The sequence below is a fragment of the Patella vulgata genome, chromosome 6 (assembly GCF_932274485.2).
Source record: "Patella vulgata chromosome 6, xgPatVulg1.2, whole genome shotgun sequence".
NCBI lineage: Eukaryota > Metazoa > Mollusca > Gastropoda > Patellidae > Patella > Patella vulgata.
Window position 1 is genome coordinate 57,681,469 of NC_065884.2, and position 12,710 is coordinate 57,694,178.

At 31.0% G+C, this 12,710-nt stretch overlaps 1 protein-coding gene across 2 annotated transcripts in view; it reads left to right on the plus strand.

The window, feature by feature from the left end:
- The first annotated feature begins 174 nt into the window (after positions 1-174).
- The window catches only part of LOC126823414 (serine/threonine-protein kinase ULK2), a 37,266-nt gene continuing 24,730 nt past the window's right edge, over positions 175-12,710 (plus strand). The window contains exons 1-4 of one of the 2 annotated variants that reach the window (XM_050552244.2): positions 175-551; positions 1,726-1,746; positions 7,214-7,306; positions 8,074-8,124. In XM_050552244.2, coding sequence (XP_050408201.1) covers positions 462-551; positions 1,726-1,746; positions 7,214-7,306; positions 8,074-8,124 — 255 coding nt within the window. In that variant the 5' untranslated portion in view covers positions 175-461. The remainder of the gene's footprint in view (positions 552-1,725; positions 1,747-7,213; positions 7,307-8,073; positions 8,125-12,710) is intronic. The other variant, XM_050552245.2, reaches the window with a different exon arrangement.

Here is a 12,710-nt window from a genome sequence, read left to right on the forward strand (position 1 = left end):
TTTATAAATTGACAGTTCAACTATTGATTGCCTCAACATTGAGCGAACTGTATACAAGAGATGTGATTATTTACGTCTGTCATTATATAGTATAAAATATCGATATTCTTGAGAACTATGTTCTGCTGTGGATGTTTACTCGCTACAAATTGGTCAAAACCTAAACATAATCAGGTGGCCACCGATAAACTTAGTACAAACGAAGAAAAATTACGTACCTATGAAGAAATATTTCTCTTTGTGTTTTGAATCTTTGTGATTATAACGGTTTGATTGTCATTGTTTAGATTCTACGACCTCATTATGAGTTGAAATGAAACAAAATGGCTTCAGCAAAGCTTGAATAATGTAATCATAATTTGGTTGCAATAATAATATGGCTGAGTGTCAAAAATATTGGCCATTCCTGTCAAACCAAAATATAACTTTAATTTTTCCATGATAAATATTCATTCTGAAAGATGGAGATAATAGGAGATTACGAATATAACAAAAAAGATTTAATCGGACATGGTGCCTTTGCAGTTGTCTTCAAAGGAAGATACAGAAAGGTATGTATTTGTTGACAGAACCAAGAAGTTTAGATTTCAGCTCACCAAAACAAAGGTTCTGACAAACTTCAATTTAAGAATGACAGTCCTCGACCTCAGTTTATTCAAAATGATTAATGACACCCAGTCTTTTGTTCTTCCATTTGGTAAACTAGTGGTATCAATTTCAAGTTGGAGAATTTTAAGACAGAGATTAGTGGGACAATCTTATTGGATATGAAGATGGGTATTTAGATCAGATGGATGGTAGATACAGCAATACCATATTCTTCAGTCTTATTGATAAGGAAATGGGGCAATGAATTGTTGGATGACTGTGTTGATGGATTTCATGTACTATATGAAGAATTTCATTGTGAAATCCAATTGACAATCAAACCCCATCTTGAGTTTATGTACATATTGCTTCCTATTATTAGTATTAAAGGAACCTACTGAGTAGTGAGTAGTCTAAATTATTAAAAGTAGCAAAAATAAATGTTTTCATTCTCTTATTTTACAGTAGTAGAAGCCTACATAACTACATAAATTTTAAGTTTAAAAAATATAGCAAATGAAGTACATGTACTAACACTAATATTTTGTGTTGTAGGTTACACTTTCTTTTTTTTTTAGTAAATACAAAAGTTCATAAAGTTCTAACTTTAAAGCTCAATGGCCTTGCTTGATATTGCATCATGCCATTGCTTTGTTGGTGTATAATGCATAAATTCAGTGGGTGGTCCCAGTTTGAAAATCACAATCATGCATTGTCAGTGTGCTGTTCCAAGTAGGTCATGTATCGTATTTTTCTTTTAATCATACCAACGACCGACAACAGTGTCTGTACAGTAGCTGGTCGGATAACCCTGAAGTGAAAGATGCATACAGTCACAACTCTACACACATCTGCCTTATGTGTAGACATAATATTTGAGAATAGCAATTAGAAGTTAATTCAGTGAAAATAAAATCCTATATTCATCATACAACCGGCCAACTGACCCTTCACCCTTATTTATTCTACTCTTATAAAATATAAAATTTGGAATTTTTGATCATTGAATAGGCTTTTATTGGCATTTAATATTTTGAATTTTTTTTATGTTATACATGTTAATTAAAATCTGAGTGCACAATGTAAGCTTACCTGCCAGGTGATTGCAAATTATTTTTAAGATTATTTGTATTGCAGAGATTGAAAATATCCGGCAAGGTTGGCATCATTAACTACCCTCATTTTTTTATAATTAAACTTTGATAAATTTCTGCTATTGTGAATCGTTTTCACGCACAAATTTCTTTGTTGTCATTTGTCAGTGTACTTTGTGAAGACACCCATTTTTAAAAAATTCAACCATAAGTTTAGGCCTAAGCCTAAAAATGATTCTTTTTATTACAAAAAAGATCTTTGACTAATAATTCCTAAAAACATGTATGTCAAGCTTGCTGCCATACATGTTAGATATTACCAAAGTGTAACCATAGGCCGATTTCAAAATACCATAAAAGAGAGAATTCAGAATTTAAGTTTTAAATTGAAGTCAGAATTTGAAATTAATCTCCACTTAATCATGTACATGTACAAAAAAAAACGCAGGTGGAGTTATACTGTTATGAAAATTTTTTGGGTAAATTTTCTTCAGAAATTCAAAAATTGTTCCTAATTTTCCAATTTCTGGAATTTGTGGGCTATGTGCCGTGACAGTTTCTGTTAATTAATTTAATGCATCCAACAGTGTTGGGGAAATACCATAATTAAACTATTATACTACCCTATGACCGGTATTTAATAGTTATGATGTACATCGCAGAACTGAGGTCACAAAAGTGACATATTCCATAACAATAATAAAAGTAATAGTTGTACATGTACAGAAGGCCACGTTGTTCAAACTGATATAGACATTTAGTAAGGCCTATTTTTAGATCATAAACTCTATTTACATACATTGTATCTACAACATGACATGTAACAACAATAGAGTTATATTTTACTCCCCACCTTTAGTTTTAAAATAGATTTATTTAATTTGTCATCTTTTCATGCAAGATCTTATTTAAATTTTCTCATCGTACCTACATGTACAAATATTATTTTTCTGTGACTCACTATTCTAAACTTACGTTTTAATTGAATCACTTAACTTTTTTGAAAGTTATTTTAAATATTTTTATGTGTCTTTTTTGAAAGTAAAAGCTTTTGTTATCATTCTCAATTTTTTAGATGTGGTCAATTTTGTAATTTCCCACTCCAAATTCTTTGCCTCATTGTGCATAAATATTTTCAAATTCACTACCTCTTATATATTCTGTCCGAAATCTTTCTCTCCTTGTGCATTTGCTGTCAATGACTGCCATAAATTGATGTTATTTTCCCCCTTGCATGATCATTTTTTCTCTTTTATTAAATAAAGGATATTTTATTAATGAATATCAAATCATCTGTGTTATTCCACAGAATATGAAACTATCACTCAGTCATGAATATTGTGTATTTATTACAAAAGCGAAGCCATCGTTATCAAATTTGCAAGAGTAATAAGTTTTGAAGGAAGGGTTGAAAAATAAATGATTTCATGTAGACAACAAGGTCCGTGTCAACTGCTGTATGTTTCTTTGTTGGGAGAGATTCTGCTCACTATGCATCACATTCACAGTTTATTACACTCTTGCATGGACTGAATTTTACTGAAAATGAAAAAAGGAGCATGAATATTTATTTAATAATCTTTAAAAAATACTGGTAACTACGTCTGGGGCATGGTTTATTATTTCGATAAGATTGATCTGAAATACTTAACTCTTGAATGCTATTTATTTATCATCCTGTTTGATTTTGAATTAAAGCATAAATTTTGACTTGAGTTTATAATATTTTTACATGGTTGTATTACAACAATATACATGTATCACAAACAACAAGCTCAAAATAAAACATCAGATACATGTATTTTGGAACATACATAGATATAGATGTATTTGGCAATGTTACTCTGATGATAGCTATATGAATAAATCATAGAAATACACATTTTTAAACCTTGGGCTTGTGTATTCCACAGAGTAAAAAATACATTTTTACTCTGTGTGTATTCTAAAGCATGGGTTGAATATTTACTGGGGGTTATCTGGTAATAAGTACTTTTAATGAACAGTACAATAAGTTTTTGTTGTTGGTCATTTATTCTAATTAAGGCCTTGCAAGACTGTGTATTATTATAAGGCATGTGTATTTACTGTGATTTATTGTGGAATACACTTGTACAATGTGGTGGACTATAGTTTTTATTTGTAGGGCTTTGAAACATTGTGTAATATGATTTATATATATGTATATTTACTGTGTTTAAAGTGATTTTCATTGCTTTTGGATTGCCCTACTCTTATAATACAATGTACATAGAGATGCTAGGCAAATATGATTAATACACAGTCTTGAAATTGATAGTACATTTGTACCTGACAAGGAGAAAAAAAGCACATATATTTTCGCACCCTTTCTCATTCATGTCAATATGACCATACAATCAATGCCTGCTACTATTTAGATTAAAAAATAAATCCCAGGTCCTATCAAAATATAATTTAGTATAATAAATGCATTAATATGTCTTGGACAAGTCTAAACATAAATAAGAATATAAAAAAATAAACAGGTTCTTGGAAAATTACATGTTTGAATTACATGTTAGAGCAAGAGAACTTTTAAAATGAGATCTTAATACGTTTGTTGACATTGTCAAGCTTGAATGACTCTTTATACTGTACTCCTATTAATTACTGGGTTCATTTTCTGTATTAGAAATCTACATGTATGTGTAAGTTGACCTATAGACGTTCCTTTGTTAATATTATCTGGAAGAATGACTGCATATCAAACCACAGATAGAAAAAAAAATAAACAGTACAATTAAATACATATAAGTACAATTAAATACATACATTTACATGTGTATGTAGAAACAAGCAAAACAAGAAAAATATTATGGACCAAAATTTCTGTCAAAAATTGTGAGAATTTACTAAGTTTTTAAGTTTTCATCAAAAAACATTTAAGTTTAATAAAGTGTATTTCTTGTTTTTGTCAGTCACCAAATTTTAAGTGGCTTAGATAAATCATGATTTTTCTCTGTTAGTAAAAGTACAAGAATTGAAGTTGCATTTTCATAACTGGAGTCAAAGTTAGATTTACTACATGTATATATCACCTACATGTAGGTACATCATCAAATCTTAACTATCTCAGATAATTCAATAACTTCTGTACAATCTGTTGAGAAATAAACCATCAAAATGTTTTGATATCCTGTAGGATTTAGGCTGACTTCAGTGACCCAGACACTGACATCGAACTGAAATTATGTCCAAGGACCATTAATGGGAACACTGCAACAAAGGAACACAGCAACAATATTTAAGGGTCATTTCTCCTTCTTAGACTGATTCGCTCAAAACAAGTTGAATTTATATTGATATTCTTGAAATGGTGTAAGCTACTTTACGTTACGTTAAGGACATGTCATGTAAATTTACAACATAACCCTCCCACACCCAGTTGGATTGCTGAAGACAAGCATTTAGAAAAAATAGGATTTTACAAAAATATTAACAAGCTTCTTGCATCAAGTTTATATATTCATGTGATGGCTGGGTCAAGTGTCATAGTTTCTATTCCCCACTCTTAGGTGACAAGGTGTAGGGTCGACTGTCCAACCTCATGGGTTTTTCTCAGGATCCTCAGGTTTCCTTCCACAGTTACACATACTAAAAATGAACCATATTAGTATTGAAATGACCTAGTTTGTGTTGAGTGGATGGTATGACCCCTATTTCTTTCTCTCGCATGTTGTTATAGACAAGATTGTTATTTAATATTTTGGTATACATATACATATACTTAGCATATTATCTGTCAATCATTGTGATATTGACAAATGAAGGGTCCTTAGTACCTTAAGTTAAAGATGATCTCATGTTGAAATACATATGTAAGAAGTATTCATTTTATCTGTAATAAACTGAAATAATAAATCATGCCCTTCATTAGACACAGCTAATCCCTTAAGCTTGAAATGACCCTTAATTATAAATGAAGCGCTCATTTTACCTAATTATATACAATAACATAAAAAACCTTTAAATCCAGCCAGTCAGTACAACTAAAACTATAAAATTACCTCTATAATACTAGAACACAGTAAATCTATGGATGAACTTCATGTATGTTACTAATATAATGTATAGATAAACCCTTTAAATCTGGTCTTTATTATTACAAATCCTTCAACAAAAGCTCAAAATGACCCTTGAAAGAAATGTTTCAAGCGTGGACAGTATTTATTCAAGTATACATTCATTGCAAATAGATTTTAAGGATTGAAAAACAATCCATGGGCTTATATTTTCATTAATACAAAATACACACTTCATATACAATGTACATGTACATAATACTGGTATCCTAGTTTTATATTTAATATTTTTATCATTATATATGGTTGGTATATTTTATTATAATAGTTAAGTCTGACCATGAACCCAGGTTTTAGGCCTTTCACCTGTATCATCCACCTATATGGTTCATATATCATGTAAGTATGGTACTAGAATATATTAGCACCTGGTGTGGTCAGCCAACTTTCCAGTTAATCTTGTATCATATTAAGTACAGGTTACTCAGACCATGACCAGTATACACACTCACCATTGTCCATTTCTATCACTTATGGATTAATTATTCAGTCACATTTAATGCTTTTCTATTGTTATGTGTTCTCCTGATTAACCTCAGTGACACTTCAATAAATACCTCAAGTTGTCTCCCACTGCTAAAGACCCCTATGCGCAAGCGAATTATTGAAATAAAATTATACCATGTTAGTCCCGCAATGACCTAGTTGTGTCGAGTGGACATTAAACCCCATTTCTCTCTCACCTCAAGTTGTTATAAAACTTTCAACAGGATAACCTGTGGATAGAAAATGATAAATTAAATGTTGTATCGTGAATGGAAGTATGTTAACATTTTTTAACTCCATGGAGGCAGGTGGGTGGGTGGTTCCATATCTATCCGCCGGTTCTTTGTTTTGATGCAAGTGTTGTAATTTTTCAACAGTCCATAAAACTGGTTGATTAATAGCATTTCTCTTTAATTTGGGAAACAATCTAATGCCTATGTGTGACTACTACAGTTGATAATTTAGTGTTTTCAGGATAACCAATCTTTAGTGGGTTGTGTTTTTTTTGTATCGTCAATTAGTTTCTCACACTTTATTAATTAAAGCTTTCTATTATAGTTGGCATTGTCTTCATTATTACCAGAACACCAAAATATTTTATCTATAATAAGACTTAATTCTAATGGATATCAATTACATATACATTGTATTAAGTTAGATGATGATTTTTTTTTTATCCTGATTATGCCAATGATAAAATGTTAATAACATCTATGAGCATAAAGATGATAGAATTATAGTCAGATTTTAACTTTGTATGTTGTCATCCTTAGAATTATTTCTTGGTAATATGTAGGTTATCACATCAAATGCCACTAATATAATACATTTTTAATATACACTAATCATATTGTATATTTCTCCAGTTGTTGTATTTATATTGTATATTTATGTTATATTTATGTTAATATAATGCAATGTTATTGATTGCTCTTTTGACAGAAGCCTGATGTTGCTGTGGCTATAAAAAGTATAACCAAGAAAAACATTGCCAAGTCTCAACAGTTGCTAAGCAAGGAAATAAAAATACTCAAGGTATGAAGACAATAGACTACTACAGTTGAACTGTTAACATTTTATTGATGGAATGAATTTTTCTTCCTTTACATTTAGATATGCTACATTGTACAAATGGAAACTTCAAATTTTTTTTGAAACACTTAAAGGCGATAAACCTCTTTGCTTTACATGTAGGTCAAAATATATTGGGTTGATTAGATAAGTTATTTCGATTAGAGGTGCGAAAAATCTAAACGATTATTTTTTTTGTTTAAGCAGAAGTAGGGTTAGTTTACTAATTTTGGTTTATGTTTTGGCTTAAACTGTTTGCAATGGAGCACTAAATCAGCATATATCTACACAGGGGATCTAAACAAATTTACATAGACACAGACACCCATGTAACAAAGCAATAATTTCAGGATTTTTCAAAGGCTGCTCCCAGTTTTCGTAGTAGATACTACTTCATGCCAAAAATACACGAATCTATGCCATTTTAATGTTATTTACAAAACAAACAAGGTCCCAATCCAATTCAAATTGGCCGTGTATTAAAACAATGATTCTTTGAAATATTTTAGAGTCTGTCTTTGAAATTTGAAGGAAAGATAATTAAAATCACACATGTAAAACAAGGTAGCATTTATTTCATGTGAGTTGTTTATGTAAACATAACAGTTTTTAAATTGCAACATATGTAAGATCACATTAATTTCCTGTTTCCCATAGACATGTTATCTTCATCATAATATCATACAAGAAGCGTTTCTGGTTTTACTGTGTAAACTAAATTAATATTTCAGGAATTGTCTGATCTTCATCATGAGAATGTTGTTGGCTTATTGGATTGTAAGGTAAGTTTATCATTGATGTTTTAATGATTATCAGGTATTCTTACAAAAATAATATAGAATACAACATTACAGGAACAGACTTGTATAAGTTGAATAATATACCAGTTTAAACAGTAAAAAATATAGTAATATACTCCAGTAATAACAAAGGAATATATAATACAAATTGTGGTAAATTGTCAATTTTATTTTCAAACTTTTGGGGTAATATCAAAGTAAATCCAAAGTTTTTATAAATTAATGAAAATACATTTAAAAATAAAAGTAAATAACTTAAAAAGTAAGCCCCCCCCCTTTAAAATGATGCACCAGACTTAGTAAGATATCTAATTTGTTTGATGTATTCTAACTGCTGAATATATCACAGATATATTCTGAAGAATTTGTTCCACAGATGGATGATAAGGCGTCATAATGATTAAACTCCTAGAAAATTCTTTGGCATTACACAAGCTATTGGGCCATCTTAACCCTGACCGATAAATTCTTCCCAAAGTACATGTAATATCTATCATATATTGATTGTACTGTTTTTGTTGTAAACAAGTGAATAAGTATACATCAAACCAGCTGAAAGCAACTAGAACATACCAAGATGTTAAACATCTCCGTTGGTCACTGTGTTATATATCACAGTGATAGACATGCTGATAACCATACATACATCACATGATATATGTATTGATAAGTAACATGTAGTTTTATAGTCTATATTTATTGGTTTTTAGTTTGAATAATACATTATTGGCATAAGTGTTAACCAACCAAGTAAAACTATTCATGAGTTGCCATATTATGAATCAGAATTTATTGTTTTCACTTTTACTATTTTAATATAGGAAGGGGTTTAGGGTCAAGTTGTCAAACAAGTGTGCTTTAAATTGTAATGTCTGTTACATGATTTAAGTTGTACTGGTATGGTTTCAATCCCAAGCTTTTACGTGACAAAGAATACGGATTGCCTCATGTTTTTTTTTTGCCAGGTCCTTTGGTCTACCCCCCCCCCCCCTTGAACTCCCAAAGACCGATACGTCCAAGCGCATTATTGAAATAATATTGTACCATATGTTAGTCCTGAAATTAGCTAGTTTGTGTTGAGTGGACTTCAACTCTGTTTCTCTCTAAGTTAATATTTATTAACCAAGCTTAGCTGTAATTTAACAGATATTTATCGCTTTATTATTTGTGGAATTTTAATATACAAATGCAGTAACAGCTCGGGATGCAATGAATAAATAACAGCTGTATTCAACGAGACATAATTTATTGGTTTTCACTTTTATGACTTATTCAATTTTAATAATATTTTCAGTGTAGTGTATGTAGTAAGCCTCTATTGATTTCCTATTGCACATGACCAACTTAGGTATGACAGTCACGGTTTTAAGTTAACCCATTTAATAATGTTACACAATACTTATAAAGTATAGGATACTTTTGTCTTATCAGCCCTCTGGTTGTTTTCATTTTATAAAACAATGCATTGATAAACCAATTAAAAACTCTTTAACTAATTTATACATTGACCAACACGATTGTGATAAACATTCAGTGCCATTCCCCCCCATCTTCTCTGATGGAATATAAAAAAATTCTCTGTGATATTTATTTGGGCATCAATCCGGGGGCTGTTAGGGGACAGCACAAGCCATCCAAAAAGGCAATATGATTATGAATCAGTTTTTAAAGAACTAAAACTCTGAGGGCTGTGATTAAAAATTGCACTGTTTTTTCTGTGATTCCAGGACATACTCCAAATCACATATATCACCAGAAAATTATTGAAAATATTGGGAGGTTAGCCCCTACCCTCCCCCCACCCCCCTCACTTGCAAAATCCTGACTTTGACACTGTTATCAGTCCCTGTTTGTATTGATATCGGACACTCATGCATCACGAACCTTTTCAGAAACTTCACCGAATTTATGTGTGTTGGGTCACACTGGGTACTTCTTATATGTCAAAAATTAACCGCATTATTTATAGTTGTTCTTATCTTATCAGCCACTGTTAGCTTTGATTTAATAAAACAATGGATGAACTCATGGCAAAACTTCACTGACTTAATTCTGTTTGCCTTAGTTTTAAATTTTAATTGAGAGAGAGAGAGAGAGAGAGAGAGAGAGAGAGAGAGAGAGAGAGAGAGAGAGAGAGAGGATTTATATTTTCTGAACAAATATAAGAATACATATGTTTAAATTTTAAGAAAATGTTAGTTATTGACTGCTTTTTTTATTAATATACTTATCTTATACTAGCTATTGTATATTGATTTAATAACACAGTGGTTCAAGCCCTTAGAAAAACTTCACCGAATTTCTAATGCTAACAACCTATGATAAGTAATGCTAGGTCAAACTATATATATATATGACAACATTGGAGGAATGTAAACAATAACATTAGGGATATTTATAGTTAATGAGGTCAGTAGAACAGTGGCAGTATGGTAATATGACACTGACATTTAGGATGTTCACTGACACAAGGCCATGTGAAATCAAGTATGAGACCATCAAGTAGCTTGAATTAGGAGTAATTTTAGCACGACTTGATCATGTTTCTAGAGTGTGGAGTAGTACCTCAGTACCTTGAGGTCAATCTTTAGCTTACATAACAGTACTTTATATGTTATTTGTATTTGATAATGAACTCTTTATACCCCGACGTCAACTTGTCCGAGCTTTTATTACAGAAGTTCTTTTATAAACCAATTTTAATTGTTTTATCCTATAATTTATTATTAAAATAAAAAGACAGGTATTCATTTTCAAGTGTATTATAAAATGGTCTGATATAATCTAAAATGATTGACATTTATAATTTATTACATGTTATATACCTACATTTCAAAAGGTGCATCGATGCATGCAGTATTTCATGCAGAATCTAGGCAGCTAAGGTTTCTATATAAATATATATAGGGCATATAGAAAGTACAACAGAAGTACAAGTGTGTACAACATAAGACTCACATAAAAGAATCCTTGGCAGATGGAATTGAATGAAAATTTTATGATGTTCAGTCGAAATTCTCCTTCCCAGCATTTCACAGGTGAAAAGGAAATAATGTAACTGTTACTGTTAGTCTAATAACGATATGTAACTGTTACTGTTAGTCTAATAATGATAGGTAACTGATACTGTTAGTCTAATAACAATGTGTAACTGTTACTGTTAGTCTAATAATGATAGGTAACTGTTACTGTTAGTCTAATAACAATGTGTAACTGTTACTGTTAGTCTAATAACAATGTGTAACTGTTAGTCTAATATTGATATGTAACTGTTACTGTTAGTCTAATAACAATGTGTAACTGTTACTGTTAGTCTAATAACAATGTGTAACTGTTACTGTTAGTCTAATAAGGATATGTTACTGATACTGTTAGTCTAATAACAATGTGTAACTGTTACTGTTAGTCTAATAAGGATATGTAACTGTTAGTCTAATATTGATATGTAACTGATACTGTTAGTCTAATAACAATGTGTAACTGTTACTGTTAGTCTAATAAGGATATGTAACTGTTACTGTTAGTCTAATAACGATATGTAACTGTTACTGTTAGTCTAATAACAGTCAATATGTAAGTGTTACTTTTAGTCTAATAACAATATATAACTGTTACTGTTGTTAGTCTCAAAATGACCCAAATGTTGTGATAAAGAGACAAAAATGCATTTCCTTTTCTTTCCATTACACACAATATAAATGCACTCAAGGACAAAAAAAAAGATATCTAACTTAATGCAGAATCAAATGGGACATTCCTACCTGACAGCAAGCTATTAGTTTCTCTGATTATACTTTGCCTCTTGGCAATTGCTTTGATGACAGTGAAGATAATGATGCCATACTGACTGTATTGACAGGGATGGTGATGCAATAAATATACTTAACTTTATCTCATTATTCTTATACATTTTATGCCGTTTAAACATGCAATTTTTATTTGGTTTATTAACATTTGGAATTGGATTAATATAAGCTTTGTAGCTTGTTTCCGAATAGGGGGGTTGGATGGCCGAATGGTTAGCATGTGCGTGCTGTATCATAAGGCCTGTACGTGACAAGGAGTAGGGTCGCCTGTCCAGCCTCATGGGTTTTCTCCGGGTCTTCCGGTTTCCTCCCACTGCTAAAGACCCCTATGCGCAAGAGAATTATTGAAATAAAATTAAACCATATGTTAGTCCCGAAATTACCTAGTTTGTGTCAAGTGGACTTAAACCCAATCTCTCTCTCTCTCTCTCTCTCTCTCTCTCTCTCTCTCTCTCTCTTGTTTCCGAATCCATGTATTTTATTATATATTGTTTATTGTGTATATGTTAAATTAATAGTGTGTATATCAAATGGGGCATCCAAATATAAGTGCATTTAAGGATAAAAAGGATATCTACATGTACATGTAGCTTAACATGCTAAGATGTTAAGTAAACTTAGCCATGCACTTGTCAACATTTTTAAAGTTTGACCATCCTTCGATAAACAAAACGTTTGAACTTTTAAAAGCTGACTAATGAAATTTTTCCTTCCGTTGATATTTTTATTGATTATATGGCTTTTGAAGTTGACTAAGTAGAA